This window comes from Argiope bruennichi, chromosome 11 (assembly GCF_947563725.1).
Source record: "Argiope bruennichi chromosome 11, qqArgBrue1.1, whole genome shotgun sequence".
NCBI lineage: Eukaryota > Metazoa > Arthropoda > Arachnida > Araneae > Araneidae > Argiope > Argiope bruennichi.
The window spans coordinates 14581144-14597517 of record NC_079161.1 but is presented as its reverse complement, the minus strand read 5'-3'; the positions used below and the strand labels follow the sequence as shown (position 1 = coordinate 14597517).

At 32.5% G+C, this 16374-nt stretch overlaps 1 protein-coding gene across 1 annotated transcript in view; it reads left to right on the top strand.

Moving 5' to 3' along the window:
* The window catches only part of LOC129957065 (multidrug resistance-associated protein 1-like), a 101213-nt gene that overhangs the window by 40738 nt on the left and 44101 nt on the right, over positions 1-16374 (top strand). The window contains exons 11-14 of the mRNA XM_056069201.1: positions 2447-2512; positions 5562-5699; positions 11251-11397; positions 14120-14204. Of these exons, the coding sequence (XP_055925176.1) occupies positions 2447-2512; positions 5562-5699; positions 11251-11397; positions 14120-14204 (436 nt within the window). The remainder of the gene's footprint in view (positions 1-2446; positions 2513-5561; positions 5700-11250; positions 11398-14119; positions 14205-16374) is intronic.

The window sequence follows — 16374 nt, the reverse complement described above, 5'->3', positions numbered from 1 at the left end:
TAACCAAAAATAAATTTTAATACAAATCACTAACAAAAGTGTATTTTTAAAAATTTTCTATTTATAATATTTTATTAAAATGAAATTGCGTTTATTAGCTTATCAGTTAGATTAATATTGACTGTTTCTTGTATATAAGCAAAAAAATTGAGAAAGACTTTGGTTGACTTAGTTTTGTCTAGCAGTCAATCCATACTGCCAGACAGGAATTTAAGTTTCATAAAGTTTTCGCCAATCAGGAGAAAATATATTCAGTCTATTAATTATTGAACAAATAGAACTTGCATACCTAAATGAGAATTTTTTGAATTTATGTCTTCGGTTATATGATGGTCTCGAACAACTCGCTACCTACTCATAAAATGTCTTTTGTTGTTGCTTAATAGTTGGGATGGACACGTTTTCATATTACTTCATACACTGCTGGTGTGTATCTACAGGGTATCTTAAAATAGACTGACGATTCTCAAAAATGCATAATACGAAAACGGTTAAAAAAAACAACCTATTCTTGCAGGAAATTCACATGTGACAGGGCATAAACTTTCCCTCCCACTTGTTTTTGGTTTCAGTTCAAAAAATTATCGATAGATGGCCGTTTTCCTGTTATGCATTTTCAAAAATCGTCAGTCTATTTCAAGACACCCTGTATCTGCATATATGTTTTAACTTCAGGACAAATAAAGCTTTCCTATTCGAACCTAGAATTTATTTGCCTTCATCTCTCTGTACATCGAAAGCCAATTTTACTTTTCAGTTTTATTACTTTCTTGCTTATTTCTGTTAATTCGAACGTAACGAATTGTTCGTTTTATCATAAATATCTGATTCAAATAATCTTTACACTTTATTCTTTAAGTCATTCGCTCTCATTTAATTTTAACAAATCGCATTTAACGCTCTAATTTAATGTTAACAAAACGCTCTCAGTTCTATTCTAATCATCAGTTCTATTCTGATCAATGTGTATGTTATAGTCAGTGCTATTAACTAGGTCTTACTAATAATTAATGAAGACCATATTGATCTCTTAATACCAATGACTGTAGCATTTATACCGGATACTTTTTTTATTACGAGATATCTCGTAATAAAAATACTCGTCACTGCCATTGACGAGATATCTCGTAATAAAACTACTCGTCACTGCCATTTACGAGATATCTCGTAATAAAACTACTCGTCACTGCCATATACGAGATATCTCGTAGGAAACTACTATAAAATCATTGTTCATAAATTTCACTTGCATTAAATGGTTTTAAAAATGAATATAGGCAATTTTAGAATCTCTCTAATCTAACAAAATCTCTCGATCATTTTGGTCGTAATTTCAGCATGCATTTCATATATGTATTAAAATTAATGCACTGATTACGAAATAATGCATTTGTATTAATTGCAATGTTTGTTTCTATTGCAATATATGGAGTAATAAAAAGCATATATGCTTGTAATAATTGCATATATTGAGCATTTTTAAAGCATTGCGACTTAATACTTGTTATATATAAATAATGAAATTCACATTTACTATAAATTAATATTAATTTTATTATTATGAAAAAAGTTCAAAGCAACCAACCGAAGAAGCACAAGATTTTATTTTTAAATATAGATTAAATTTAATAAAGGAAAGAGAGCAATCCATGTCTACATTTAGTTATTCTTTGAAAACGAATTTGTGTTTTAACCCTTTATTTAGTGAATTATGTTTCCATCAATTTTTCAACTTCATTTTTCCACTAGTAGTTAAGTTTTCTTGCGGAATAATCCCAGGGAACCCAAGAAAAATATTTTAATTAATAGATATATCTTAATTAATTTAATTATTAATTAAATATTTTTAATTCCTACTTTTAGCTTATATTAACTTCTTGCTATTTGGGTTACATTCCCCGTGTTCTTTGGGCCGCGGTGGCCTGGTGGTAAGGTCTCGGCTTCGGAACCGGAGGGTTTCAGGTTCGAGACCCGATTCCACCGAAGAACCGTCGTGTTAGGATGTCAGTTGCATGTTAAATCCGTCCTGACCAAATATCCGGCTGCTGGTGTGGTGTGGTGTGGAGAGGTTGTGCCAGCTCAGGTGTCGTCCTCGTCATCTGACCACGGTTCAAAATGACGAGGTCCGTCCCAAAATAGCCCAATTGTTGCTTTAAACGGGACGTTAATATAACTAAACCTAAACAATCTCCGTGTTCTTTAGAAAACCATCAGCAAAAATTGTCATATTCGAGGATATAAGCCAGATTTAAATGGTACTTTTAAGTACCGTCAGTAAATAAAGGGTTAAACTAATAGAAAAGTACATCATTCCTATTTATTATCTCTAAATTATCTTATTGAAGTTTGTGACTGATTTTCTAGATTAAGTAATTTATTCTCATTTTTATCTAATGAAATTATGAGAACCAGTTTTGATTCCATTCAAATTTTCTCTTTTTATTAGAAGAAACAAATGGGTTGGAAAGATGCGAGATTAAGACAAATGGGGGAAATACTGAGCGGTATCAAGGTAAGTTTTCAAACTTCAGTCTTAGTTTAAAATATATTTTTGTAAGCATGGAGATTTTCTGTTTGAATTCACATTATTAAAGGAAAAGAAAAGAGAATTTAGGAATAATATATATATATTTAAATCTTGGATGTATTTCATGCAATACGTTGCATAAATCGAAAAATATTTGTGATAAATGAAATTTTATCTCTCATAAGTTGCGATTTTCCGTCATCATGATCCCATACAAAAGCACTGATAGAAATATGAGCATAATTGGAGAAAAAGAATTTTTAGGGCTTGGAATTTCAAACTATGAAATTCATTCAAATGTCAGGCCTTAATTTTTGGGATTATTTCTTCTTGATGTATGTTCTCTTTATATACAGTGGTGGCCAAAAGTGTGGACATTTTTTGAAAGTTTCATGTTTTTCAACTTTGCGTGCTTGTAGAATATATTAATTTTCACTTAAATACAAATGTTTATATATCAATTGAAGGTCATTTAATGTAAAATTTAATAACAAAAACAGTATTACAATATCTGTATTACAAAAAAAAGTTACGCTCATTTTAGTAAGATCCATCTCAGATTTGCATTTTTTTTAAAGTGATACTTACACAATCAATACTTAGTAGGATAACCCTTATTTTTTAAGACAGCTTCACAGCGTCTTTTCATCGAGTGAACGAGTGTTTGGAGTTCATCTTTCGTACAAGAATTTTCAAACGTTGCCGCAAATTTTCAATTGCATTGAGATTAGGACTGTTTCCTGGCCATGGTAATACATCTATGCCTTTATTTTGAAACCATGCTTTGCATACTTTTGCTGTGTGGCATGGAGCTGAATTCTGCTGAAAAATAAATGGTGATTTGTTAGGGAAGAAATCCCTGATGGAAAATATCAATTTTGGTTCCAGGACAGTTTCGATGTATTTTTTGGCATTCAGGATGCCATCAATCACTTGAATTCGGCCCACACTATCTGCAGAAATACATGCCCAAATCATGGCATTTGTTGTAGTTTTTATAGTTGCTTCAATGCAATCAGGATGAAGTCCTTCACCTACTCTACGTCTCACATATTTTCTACCATCACTACCAAAGAGCGATATTTTAGTCTCATGCTCCAGATTACTTGCTTTCATTGATTTTCTGACCATTTAATGTGTTCTTTTCACTTAACTCGTTTTTCGCGTTGCTTTTGATTTAAATATGGTTTTTTCCTTGGAATTCTAGCTTGTAGTCTAAATCCTGATAACCTTCTTCTTATTGTTCTTGAACTTACTGCAATACCCGCTGCATTCATTTCACATCTGATGAAATTTTTCTATCTTGAAGGCATAGCCGTTTAATTTTTCTATCGGGAGTAGCACTTTCACATCGGAGAGAATTTTTTTCGGCCTTATTTTCCACTGATTTCGTTTTTTCATAACGTAAACAGAACTTTCGTACACCAGAACAAGTCACTGAACCACCAACTTGTCTTGCAATTTCAGCATAAGAGAGGACAATTTCTCTCAATATGACAATTCGGCTTCTTTTTATAAATGTCCAATCAGTTCTTCTTGTTGGTGACATTGTTTAAAATTAGTTTAATTAGAAAAAAGGACTTAAAATATTCAAAAACAGCAATACTCTATTTAATTGTACTTGTATGCATCATTCCGCAAAATATTTCCACAACATTAACTATTTTACATACCAAATAACCTAAACTATAGTTACAGACATTTGATGGGGTCCTCAGAACAGTGTTTGTGATTGGCTAGTACGCCTTTATTGCAAAACACGTCATTATTCAAAACGATTTGTGTTTGTTTATACTACTAAAATGAGTGTAACTTTTTTTGTAATACAGATATTGTAATACTGTTTTTGTTATTACATTTTACATTAAATTACCTTCAATTTGATATATAAACATTTGTATTTAAGTGAAAATTAATATATTCTACAAGCACGCAAAGTTGAAAAACATGAAACTTTCAAAAAATGTCCACACTTTTGGCAACCACTGTATATTCTATAAACGAAATAATGAAAAGAAAGTATTTACGAAATATTGAGTATAAAGGAAAGTGATGTCTTTTTTGAACACGTGCACTTTTACGCGTTGTCGTTTCTTAAAAAGAATTCTGATCCAACTGAGATCGGTTTAAACAGTCAGATTAGTATATGATTAATAATTTGTACACATTTTTTCGTATTTTAGTCAGTTTTTTTTAAACCTGTAAAACTGTCAACATGAGTGAATAAAAACTACACTTAAGACATTATACGTTGTATGAGTTCAAAAAAGAAAATAACGCGATGGAGGCAAAAAATAAAAAAAGAATTTGTGTTACTTGTTTGGAGAGGACGTAGTAACAGCTTGAACATGCCAAACATGATTTGCTTCATTTCGTTCGAATGTTTTTCTTTGAAAGATGAACCCAGATGAGGAAGGCCATCAGATGTCAATGACAAAGTGCTACGCAGTATGGACAAATCCCACGTTAACTTCCATAGAAGTGTGTTTCTAGCTTGGATTATATTAAAAGGCTTGGTTTCGTCTCCAAACTCTCTGTTTGGATGCCACACGAATGAAGCGAATTAAATTTAATGAACAGAATTTCGATATGTTCTTCAAATCTTGCTCGTCACAAAAGGGAGCAGTTTTTGAACCTCTTGATGACTGGAGACGAAAGTGGATATAATTTTGGTCCAAACTTTGTGATTACATTTTATGCCAAATTCAATTACGAAGCTAAAACACAAATTTGATTACCAGATACTATCATCCCTGATATGCCGGGGATTCATCGCCAAAATCCTCACCTAGGATCGCACGATACATTCAGTAAAAATGCCAAATTCGCGCCAATTCAAGGTTAATATATCGTAACTATTGCACTCCAATGCCATATTTCTGGGGTAAATGAACCTTTATTAGATAACGCGCGAGAAAGTTTTGGGAAGACCAATCTCAGTGTTTTTGCCATACAATGTAACTACATCGTTTCTACGATTGTCTCGCACTTTCTTTTTTAATTGGCTGTTGCTTTATTGTGTTTTATTTTTTAGGTTTTAAAGCTGTTTGCATGGGAGAACGCATTCATGAAAACTATCGGATCCATCAGAGAGAAAGAAGCCGTTACACTCAAGAAGCTAGCTTTTGTCAATGGAACGATCACTTTTCTTTGGATATGTGCTCCTTTCCTGGTGAATATAGTATTTTACTCTAGTAATATTTTAAGTTACCAATAATAAATTTCTTTTTTTGAATTCTATGATGATGTAGTGCTAGTCCATAAAGCTTTTTCAATCATTTAACAACTTATATCAAAAGTATTTTATAGTTTGAAAATCAATCGAAGTCTTTGCATGTTTTCTCCATGTTTTTCCAACTGGGGGGGGGGTCTCGTAATTGTGAATGAGAAGCTTCCGGCATGGTGGTTGATTCTCGCCAGCCTGGTGGGTACAGAAAAACGTGAGGATCAGCTCCTCCCATCGATGACGGAACATACTTCCTAAGGGAAGGGTTGTACCGTGGCCGGTGATGGTCCTTAGGCCTCAACCACAGTTCCCGCCAGTGTTGCTGTGATGGCGGTCCGGTCATTCAAGTTTTCCCGTGTGCCTTTGGGTGGGTTGGAGTAGCGGTTTAAGGTTTCTAATAACTAACTTTATAGTGCAGAAAACTTATGCATATTATGTGCGAATTTTTTATAAGTTTTTCTCTATATCTTTTTCTTAATTTTTCTTATTTTTATGTGTTAATTATTTTTCTCTCTATTAAAATTCCATAAGTTTATATTTATTTATACTCTTATTTATAATAAAAATTTCATGTTTTATAAACATGATGAGCTATATTGTTCTTTTTTTATTACTGATATTGAAAATATCCTTTCTAGTAAAAATTTTACACGATAACTTTCTTTTAATTCTATTTTTATAATCAATTTTTCTAACTATTTTTTTGTTTCATTTTTTTATGCATTACTATTATTTTCTTTTAATTATTCTTCATTATGTTTTATTTATTCTTAGAATGCTTCGCGCCATTTGAATTGTTTACTATACTTACTTTGATAAGTTTCATGCTGTGCGTAACTCAAAGTCGATAGCATATGTACCTTTTAAATGTGTATGTCGTTAAATGAAGGCAAGCGTTTTAAAAATTTATTTCATTGAATTTATTTACTTCAGAACAAAGAATCTCGGTGAGAAGAGAGAACAAATATAGAATGAAACAACAAAGAACACATTTGCTATTGAACGCAAGACCTTATTAAGATGCTTTTTTAGAAGTGTCTTTAGGAAGTGCCTAAAATATTCTCATTCAAGCCTGGATCTAAATGTTATTGGAGATTTTTTGCTTATGGCACAAATAATCAGAATTAGATTATTAATTCTGAATGGAAATTATTTCGATAATTTTTATTCAGTGCAGATTAATTACCAAGAATAACTAAATATCAAGAAATTATTTCGGTAATTTCTATTCAGAACAAATTAATTATCAATAACAGAATAAATATTAAGAAATTATTTCGATAATTTCTATTCAGTGCAGATTAATTATCAAGAACAACTAAATATCAAGAAATTATTTCGGTAATTTCTATTCGGAACAAATTAATTATCAAGAACAGATTAAATATCAAGATACTATTTCGATAATTTCTATTCAGAACAAATTAATTATCAAGAACAGATTAAATATGAAGAAATTATTTCGGTAATTTCTATTCAGAACAAATTAATTATCAAGAACAGATTAAATATTAAGAAATTATTTCGATAATTTCTATTCAGTGCAGATTAATTATCAAGAACAACTAAATATCAAGAAATTATTTCGGTAATTTCTATTCAGAACAAATTAATTATCAAGAACAGATTAAATATCAAGATACTATTTCGATAATTTCTATTCAGAACAAATTAATTATCAAGAACAGATTAAATATAGAGAAATTATTTGGATAATTTCTATTCAGAACAAATTAATTATTAAGAACAGATTAAATATCAAGAAATTACTTCGATAATTTCTTGACAATCTTTTGAAATTATATTATTCCCTAATATTTTATATCTTTTCAGAACCATAGTATAGTTATTTTACAATTGAAGATGAGCAATAATAAATTTTATAATTTTTCCAAGCTTCGAACATCTTGGAAAACGAACATTATGAGGTCATTCGTTTGCTTAATGTGCCTTAGCAAACAGTATCTGATGCAATCTATCGTTTCAAAGAGCTTGGAAATTATGGTCAAAGTCCAGGAATTGAACTAAAACGTATGGTGAACACTTTCAATAGCCGTAGGATATCAAAAAGCGAGTTCAATGAAATTCGAAGATTTCCATGAGAAAGATCGTTCGTGAACTGGAAATAAGGGACCGATCAGAGCAGCGAATGGCAAAATCAGAGCTTGGACTGAAGCCTTACAAGGTCCAGAAAGTTCTGCTTCTCACTGAAGAAAACAAACTCGTGGGGCTCGAAAGACGCCGAAACCTTTGAAACGGGTCGCATGTCAGAACTGAGAGAGAGATTCCTTTTCACTAATGAGAAGATCTTCACGTCCAAAATTTCGTAACTCATAGAGCTATAGAATCTGCACCAAGCACTTCAGCAGTTGGTGAACATCGCAAAAATCCAAAATCGGTTATGGTCTGAGGAGGAATTTGCGAAAGTTGCAAAACAACTCTGGTTTTTGTGGATGAGTCCGTTAAAACAAATTAAAAAGTGCACCAATTTGACATTCTAGAAGCTGTTGCATTTCCGTGGGTCAAAACGCACTTCGGAAATGTAAAATGGGAGTTTTAACAAGACTCTGCATCAACTCACAAGGCTAAAAAGACAAAAGAGTGGTGGAAGGAACATTTTCTGGACGTGATATCATCTGGAGAATGGGCCCAATACTCGCCGTATCTCAATCTCAAAATTAAAGTGTATGGTCCATTTTGAAGTCTAAGGCTTGCACTAAACGACATAAAAGTTTGGAGTCTTTAAAGAAATGTCTTCTGCAGGAATGAGATAGATTAAAGATAGAAGACTTGCGGTCCAATGCTGAAAATTTCAATAAGCGTTTGCACCTATGCATCACTGCAAAAGCCGGCTACTTTGAAATCAATTAAATTTATTTATCAGTAAAAGTCTACTCTTATTATTATTTGTTATATTTTGTCAATTTATTACTTTTTAATCAACTTATATTAAAATTTGTTTGTCCGAGTTTTTCTGTTTTACCCTGTATAATACTTATATTTTCTTTGACAATCAACTGAAATAGTGTATTGAGTAAAAATATCATTAAAATATATAAACCGATTGGAAAGTGTTGCAACAAACTTATATGGTGTGTCAGTCATACCCAAACAAATCAGTTTTGCTCTGAAATATGCGAGTGGAAATGGTATGAGTGCATCCTGTATGATGTGGTTTGGCTCCGTATGAATTTGCGACATGTCACACTCCATAATTTTACGCCATCAAAAACGCCCCGAAAGCTATATAGCATTGGTTCTTAACCTTTTTAAGCCGCGACCCAAATTTGAGAAATATTTGAGAAAAAGTCAAAATTTTTTCATTGCTTTATTTTAGATTGTATTTTTAAAAAGTCTTCAATCCTACGATGATAATTTTTTTTAACTTACAAATTTTTTATTTATTTTTTTAATAATAAAGATAAACAAAAGTACTTTTCGATCCAAGGAAAATTTAATTAATAATCAAGTGTTTTTAATAATTTTTATTGACCAAATTAAAATATATTTATAACTTTTTGAAAATAAGTGACATTTTGATTAGCAAATAGATGCTAATGGGTGTTTCTTTTCTCTCAAAAATAATTCGACTTCTGTCCGTAATGATAATACTCTTTGAACAACTTTGCCCCGGGACAGCCATCTAACTTCAGAATAATATAATAAATGTTCGTATTCTGCACCAAATTCGAAACACAGTTCGCGGAAAATTCTACAGTTAAGAGCTCTTGATTTGATAAAATTGACTACCGCAACAATTTCATCCGAAGCGATACATAATTCGGGTGATAATTTTTTTGAAGCAAGATTTTGTCTATGTAACAATGAATCGATATAATTTGTGGATTCATTTGTTTTGCTCTTGTCGAAAATCCCTTTTTAGATGCTGTCATGGCAGCTGCACCGTCGGTGCAAATACTGAAACACTGATTCCAATTTAATCCTTCTTTAAAAATCGAATCGACCATAAGAAAAATATCTTCACCTCTAGTTGTTGTTGACATTGGTTTGCAAAATAAAATGTCCTCCTGTATATCTGTTAAACCTGGATACCGCACGTAAACCATGAGTTGAGCATCTTTACTTACATCTGTCGCGACCCAAGAAATATGCTTCGCGACCCAATTTTGGGTCGCGACCCATAGGTTAAGAACCGCTGGTGTATAGCAATACTAAGAGAAAGAAATCAAAACTCTTATGGAAATCATCGGTTGGTAATTTGGTAGAAAAAGTCCAGCAAATTCAGTAACATATAAAATTGCTTTATACCACGAAAAACAGGAAACATAAGCAGTGAAAACACAATGAAGATCTACACAGATAACAATGCTTTCAAATATTAACAACAAAAACAGAAAACTAAATCATTAAATATAAAACAGTCGACAAGTTCAAACAGGTCAAAAGTTGGCTCATCAACATTTCACTCTCGTGCGAGGGCCTGGGCTTATAAAATATTGGTGGCAGTTTATGGAATCATCTGGATGGATCACGACTTCTAATAGACATATTGCCATGATTCTTGTAGTTTCTGGAACCTTTTGGCGCCAAGAATTTATTAAGCCTCGAATCTATGAAAGATCTCTCTCTTCTTTACTCGTAAAGAAACTATATTACGGCTTTGCAATCTGGGACAGCCAATGGAAGAAATTGAGAAACGAACATCGATGCGCTTGTATCGTGTAAGATTTTCAAATAAATATTTAGTGATAATAATTTCTAATAAAAAAGTCTTTGCTTAATTATTCAAAAGTGCAGTATTTGTTTTTACCTATTAAACATGAATTATGATCAAAGGCAAAGTTCAAAATTTCTCTGTAATATTTAGTACAATAATTCGATAATTGTTTGTGACTGGATTAATAAATTCGATACAGTTATTTATCCTATTTACTCATCTTCTATTTAGTAGTAAATTTCCAACCAGGATTCCAACTTAGTAGTATATTTCCATTTCTTAGGACTACGAGGCTTAGAGGTCACAATAGATAAAAAACAACAACATCATAAAACATTAACGTATTAAAAATGCATTGAAATGGAAAACTAAATCGACCAATTGATTAAAAAAGTGATTGTATTATGTGCATTGTTCATAGCCACAAAATATCAGAATCTGTCCTATTTAATATAGCTAATGGGCATGCATGGCATTTATAATTAAATGAATCTGTATAAAACGTATTTGTTCTGAACATCTGATTGACAATTTAGATCTGCCGGAGTCCCTAGCAGTCTTGATATGTATAACAAAACTAAATCCATTCTCTCTGTATTCTGAAGTTTTTTATATATAGTTTTGCATCACTTCATACAGGGGAATGAATTCTGTTTTGAAATAATTTAAATCGATGTACGATGGGCTTTGAAGGAAAAAAATATATAGTAAATTGCGAAACTATAGTCGGAGAGATTTGTGCAAGAAATAGGCAATAACTTTTATTCTCGATTTTCAATGCTCTTTTGAAGATTTTATTTTCGTGACTTTATTTTGCAGATCGCCATCAGCAGTTTTGTGACTTACGTTCTGATTGATGAAAAGAATATTCTGGATGCCAGCGTTGCTTTTGTTTCTCTCACCCTCTTCAATAATCTCCGCACCAATATGGCCTCTATACCGGAGCTGGTAGCTCAACTCACACAGGTAAGCTGCGCATATATTATCATAAGGAAATGTTTACATTATCTTCGTGTATATTGTTTCTGAATAATGAAATCTGGGAGGATCATTGGCATTGAAATCTGGGAGAGGGTATTGAATATTCTTGAAGGATATTTTATCTTTGCTCTTAATAAATATATTGTTGCGGAGCTTTCTTTAATAAGTCCGTAAAGTCAATGGATTGTAGTTAGTGTATGGTGACACAGTCAATAGGTTTCAATAGCAAATGACGACGTTTATTAACTAGTAGACTCGAATACACAAACGACAAACAAGCAATAAACAGCAGCACTTCTAGCAATCAGTAGAACATAAACAGCACAACAATGATAAGCAGCTCGAAGCTCTCAGGGAGAAAACTCTTTCAACTATTAACCACAGTTGAATTCAAAAGACTGCCTCTAGCTCTGTGTTACGGCCTTTTATAGCTCCCGAGACACGGGATGGTTCTCGAACAATCAATCTCGGTGCTTATTGGCTCTGTCGCTAAAATTCTTAAAAATTTAAGTATCATCCATTTTGTTACTAAAGTCGTCAAATTCCTCACCACGTCGTCAAATAATCGCCAAGTTTTTTGTTAAGACGAGTCATTGATCCGGCATCTGATCAACATTTAAAGAGTTAATAGTAAAATGGTCTTTCCTATGATGGCATCAACTGCGCTGGGAAGCAACATTACAGATTCGTAATGAGATATTGCCAAACTTCCAGGTGTTTTAAAAGCTTAAAGGAATTATCAAATTCAGTTTTCCTATCATCCTAGGCGATAGAAACTCACTGAATATACTAAGCCAAAGACCAAGTAAGGAAGCTCTGCGTTAGCTTTCGCTCTTTTAATGAATTTGTGTAACATTTTAGTTTTTTAAAATTAAAGGTTCATTTGAAATTCTGCCCATCTTCAGATCGACATATTTTTAAGTATAGATGCCTTTTAAATCAAATATCATCAAGCATTTTTAATCAATTATAAATTCGAATGAGAATCTCCAGCGTTACAACCAGTTTAAAAAGCAATATGAATGATAATGCTTTTATGAAAGCAATGGCATTTTCTCAGAATTTTGATAAATTTTCTTGGGCCATTAAGAAATCTCTTTATTTACTCTTTATTCATATGTTTACGAAGCAGATATTGCAATTTTATTATTCACAATTTAATTGAATGATAAATATTTGTAAAGTATGACATAATTAAAATAATAATTTATTTAAAGATTATGTAAAATCATTTATTTTTTATTTTAATTGTTGCATATTATAATTATAACTGTTATAACATCGAGAAAAAATAATAAACTTGCAATGGAATTTACTATAGAAGTTTTAAGTAAAGCAAAAATTAGCGCAATTTAGCAACAAGAACTACAAATAAAGAAACATCATTTTATTCTAAAATTTCAGAAGGATATACTTCAAGATTCAAGTTGCTTACTTGCTGTTCTATGGGTAATATTTCAGTAAATTTTGTTCTAAAAAAGATTTTTTTTTATGAAAAAGTCTGCCGACAGAAATCTGTCTATAGTAGGCGTCAGCGTTCGATCATGGTCTGTTATCTGTAGGCCGTGTGGGAGATTAGCTTTCTGGATATAACATATAAGGAGTTACATTAGAAATGAAACGAACCCAGGAATTGTTGCACACGGCACAAAATCTAGAAAGGATATCAAATATAATCTTGTGGAAATATTCCATTTGCATTAGAAATAAAAAATTAGTGATTTTATTTAGTTTATTTATTTTAACGTCCCGTTTAAAAGCAATATTAGGGCTATTTTGGGATGGACCTCGTAATTTTAAACCTTGGCCAAAGGACGAGACCTGACCTGGCAACCCCCTCACCAATCGTCCACACTACACACGGGGAGATATTTGGCCCCGACGGATTTAACGTGCACTAGGTCTTCGGTGAAATGCGGGCTCGAACTTGAAACCTTCCGGCTCCGAAGCCTACACCTTATCACCGGTACACTACGGCCATAAAGATATTGTTACCAAATTTCCTGGGTTCGTTTGATAGTGGAAGTTATATGGTGTGAAGGGCCCTCAATCACCAGGCGGCAGTAGGAAATAAAACAACGACGTTTATTTGCACGAAGACACACAGGACAGCACAAAGACGACAACTATATACAGCACAGAAGACGATTATCTTCAGCCGAGACGTGCAGCATACAACAGCATACAAGACTCTACTGCAAACAGTAGCGCACAGCTTAGTTCAGCACTAGCCTGACTCCGTCGCTGCTCCGCTAATCCCTGGAAGACCAGTTCTTCACCGTTGATTCCGACTACTCTGTCCAAGCAGCTGCGGTTGCCTCCCTTTTATAAGTCTCAGGAGGGGGGGCTAGAAGCCTCTCAACCAATCAGGAACGTTCGAGACGTATCTCGGTTCCTAATGAACGGCTCGGGAAAATTCTCGATGTTTCGGGTATAATCCCTTTTGGCGCCAAAGTCGCCAAATTTGTCGCCAAGCTCTGGAACCTCCGACGTGACACCGGACTCCGTCCAATACAAATGACTGTAAAACATTCTTTCCGATGGTGGAACCAACTATGCTGGGAAGCAGCATTACAGATTCGTAACAATATTATTGGGACTTCGCTAAAGTGAGACAGTCAATTACCTTAAATATCTATTAATAAATAAAAATATGCTGTAGTGAAATTTTTCTGATAATTGAATCCTTACAAATACTTCATTTCAGACTCGCGTCTCTCTCAAACGAGTGACAGATTTTCTGCTGAGTGAAGAATTAAAAGGCAGACCACCAAATGATGATACAATAGACAGTAAGTAATATATATATATATATATATATGTGTGTGTGTGTGTGTGTGATGTGGTGTAATTATTTCAATTTACTCACATTCAAAAAATAATTGTTTTCTCATTACTTGAGCTCTGGCCTTACTTATAATTCTGAGTTTGTGTGAGCTTTAATTTTTTCCCACGTTGAAATTCTACGTGCTGAAACTAAAAATGTAAAATCCTGTAAAATTCCATTCTAAAACTATAAAAATTCAGAATGCTTTCACGCGGTTTCTTTCTCCCACTTTGTGCCTTCATTCGGACTACGCCAGTACCTGAAAATTCTAGCAAAGATCTTTTCAAACGTATGTTAGAAATTGAAATGTTTCAAAAGGAATTGAAATAGTCACATAGAAGAATAAAGAAAAATGTGATTTCCACCTAACCCCTTCTATTCTATTTGTATCATGCTCGCACGCACATTTGGAGCTACGAAAATTATCTCAAGCATCAAGAATGGTAAAGTGAATTTTTCACTTATTATTTTAACCCTTAACTGGGGAGGTGAAATTTTAGGACTTAACTGGGGAGGTGCGGTCTCCGAGACCGCATTTCATTTACACTCAAATTAAATATTCTAATGAATGTATTAGTATGAAAAACTGCCAATCTATTTTGCAGATATTTTTCTTGATATATAGATATGTTTTAGAAATTTTTCAAAATACATTGTCATTGAAAAAAGTAAATGCGTTGGAACATACATTTTCGTCTCAAATGACATGTTACAATAAATAATATTCTTGAAAAAGCATATTACTTTTTACTTTTTAAATCATATTTATTTTTACAATATATGAAGATATATAGAAGACAATATAATGTAAAATTCAACAATTATATATAAAAAAAAAATGGCAATGGGTAAAATGGGCCCTTTTTTATCAGCTTGTGTGACTTTCATAGCTCGGTTTTCTAGGGTATTTTAAACATACAGGTTAAAAGCTAGTATAAAAATCAACCTATAAATTCTGCATATATATCTCTTGGTATATTAATACATTTTATAAATCTTTCAAAATACACTATCCCTAGAAATATTAATCATGTTTGAACATACATATCAGAATCAGTTGAATGCGAACTTTCATCGAAAAACTCTTCTGTACAATTATTCTTATCACTAAAATCACTTTCAGCTTCATTTAAAAGTGTATGAATCACTGCTTCATAATAGGATCAGTAAATTGGATGATATTTAGGGACCCAAGTTTTACCGCCATTTGCTAAGCCTTGTTTATTACTGAGACAATAACAGAGAGGTGCGGTCTTAGAGACCGCGCTCGAAGAAATAACTGAATTATTTAAAAAAGCATCAGCTGAAATCGGTTGAAAAAGTGTGCGTGTATTGAAGGTCACAAAACAGGAAGCTACAGGGTCAATCCATTCGATCGAGCTAAAAATAGAATAGGGGTGAGCGAAAATCCATCGCTAGCGGTCTCACAGATTGCACGTCCCCAGTTAAGGGTTAAACTTAATATGGAAATTTTCTTAATCGAAAATTAAACTAAATTTTGACACTTTTTCCTTCGGTAAATATTAAAGCACAAATGAGATTAACCATTCCATAAATACTTCTATGCATAATCAGGCAGTAAAGTTTGAGACTTAAATGTAAAATGTAGAATACAAGTTACCCATATGGTTCCGAAATAGAACTTCTGAGCAGTGGTTGAGTGCATGTAAAAAGGTCTAAGTACCGACTTGATTATTATCCAGTTTCTTGACTTTTTCGAGATGTATCTACATAAAATAAGTATTTTAATCTCGTCTCAGCTTGCTTGGATATAAATCCAAGAGCTAAAGGAATGGAAAGTATTGCTACTATACCTGGTAAATAAGTTTTTAAAAATTGTCAAAATTAAAGATGAAATTGTACGATAGTCAAATTAATATTACTAATTTTTTTAAAATTTATAAATAGGGTGAAATGTCAAGAAATGTCTACTCAAGAAATAACTACGTGCCAAATTTGAAAGGCAATGATAGGTTTTATTGTTTTGCTTTTTCCATGACCTTTACATTATACACAATCGTTTGCGCAATTTACAAATAATACTGACCCCCAAATTTTTTTATTGTGTTAAAAAACTTTTAATGCTTGTCATTATTTTAACCAGTTACCTGTTTTTGACGAGTATACTTATCATG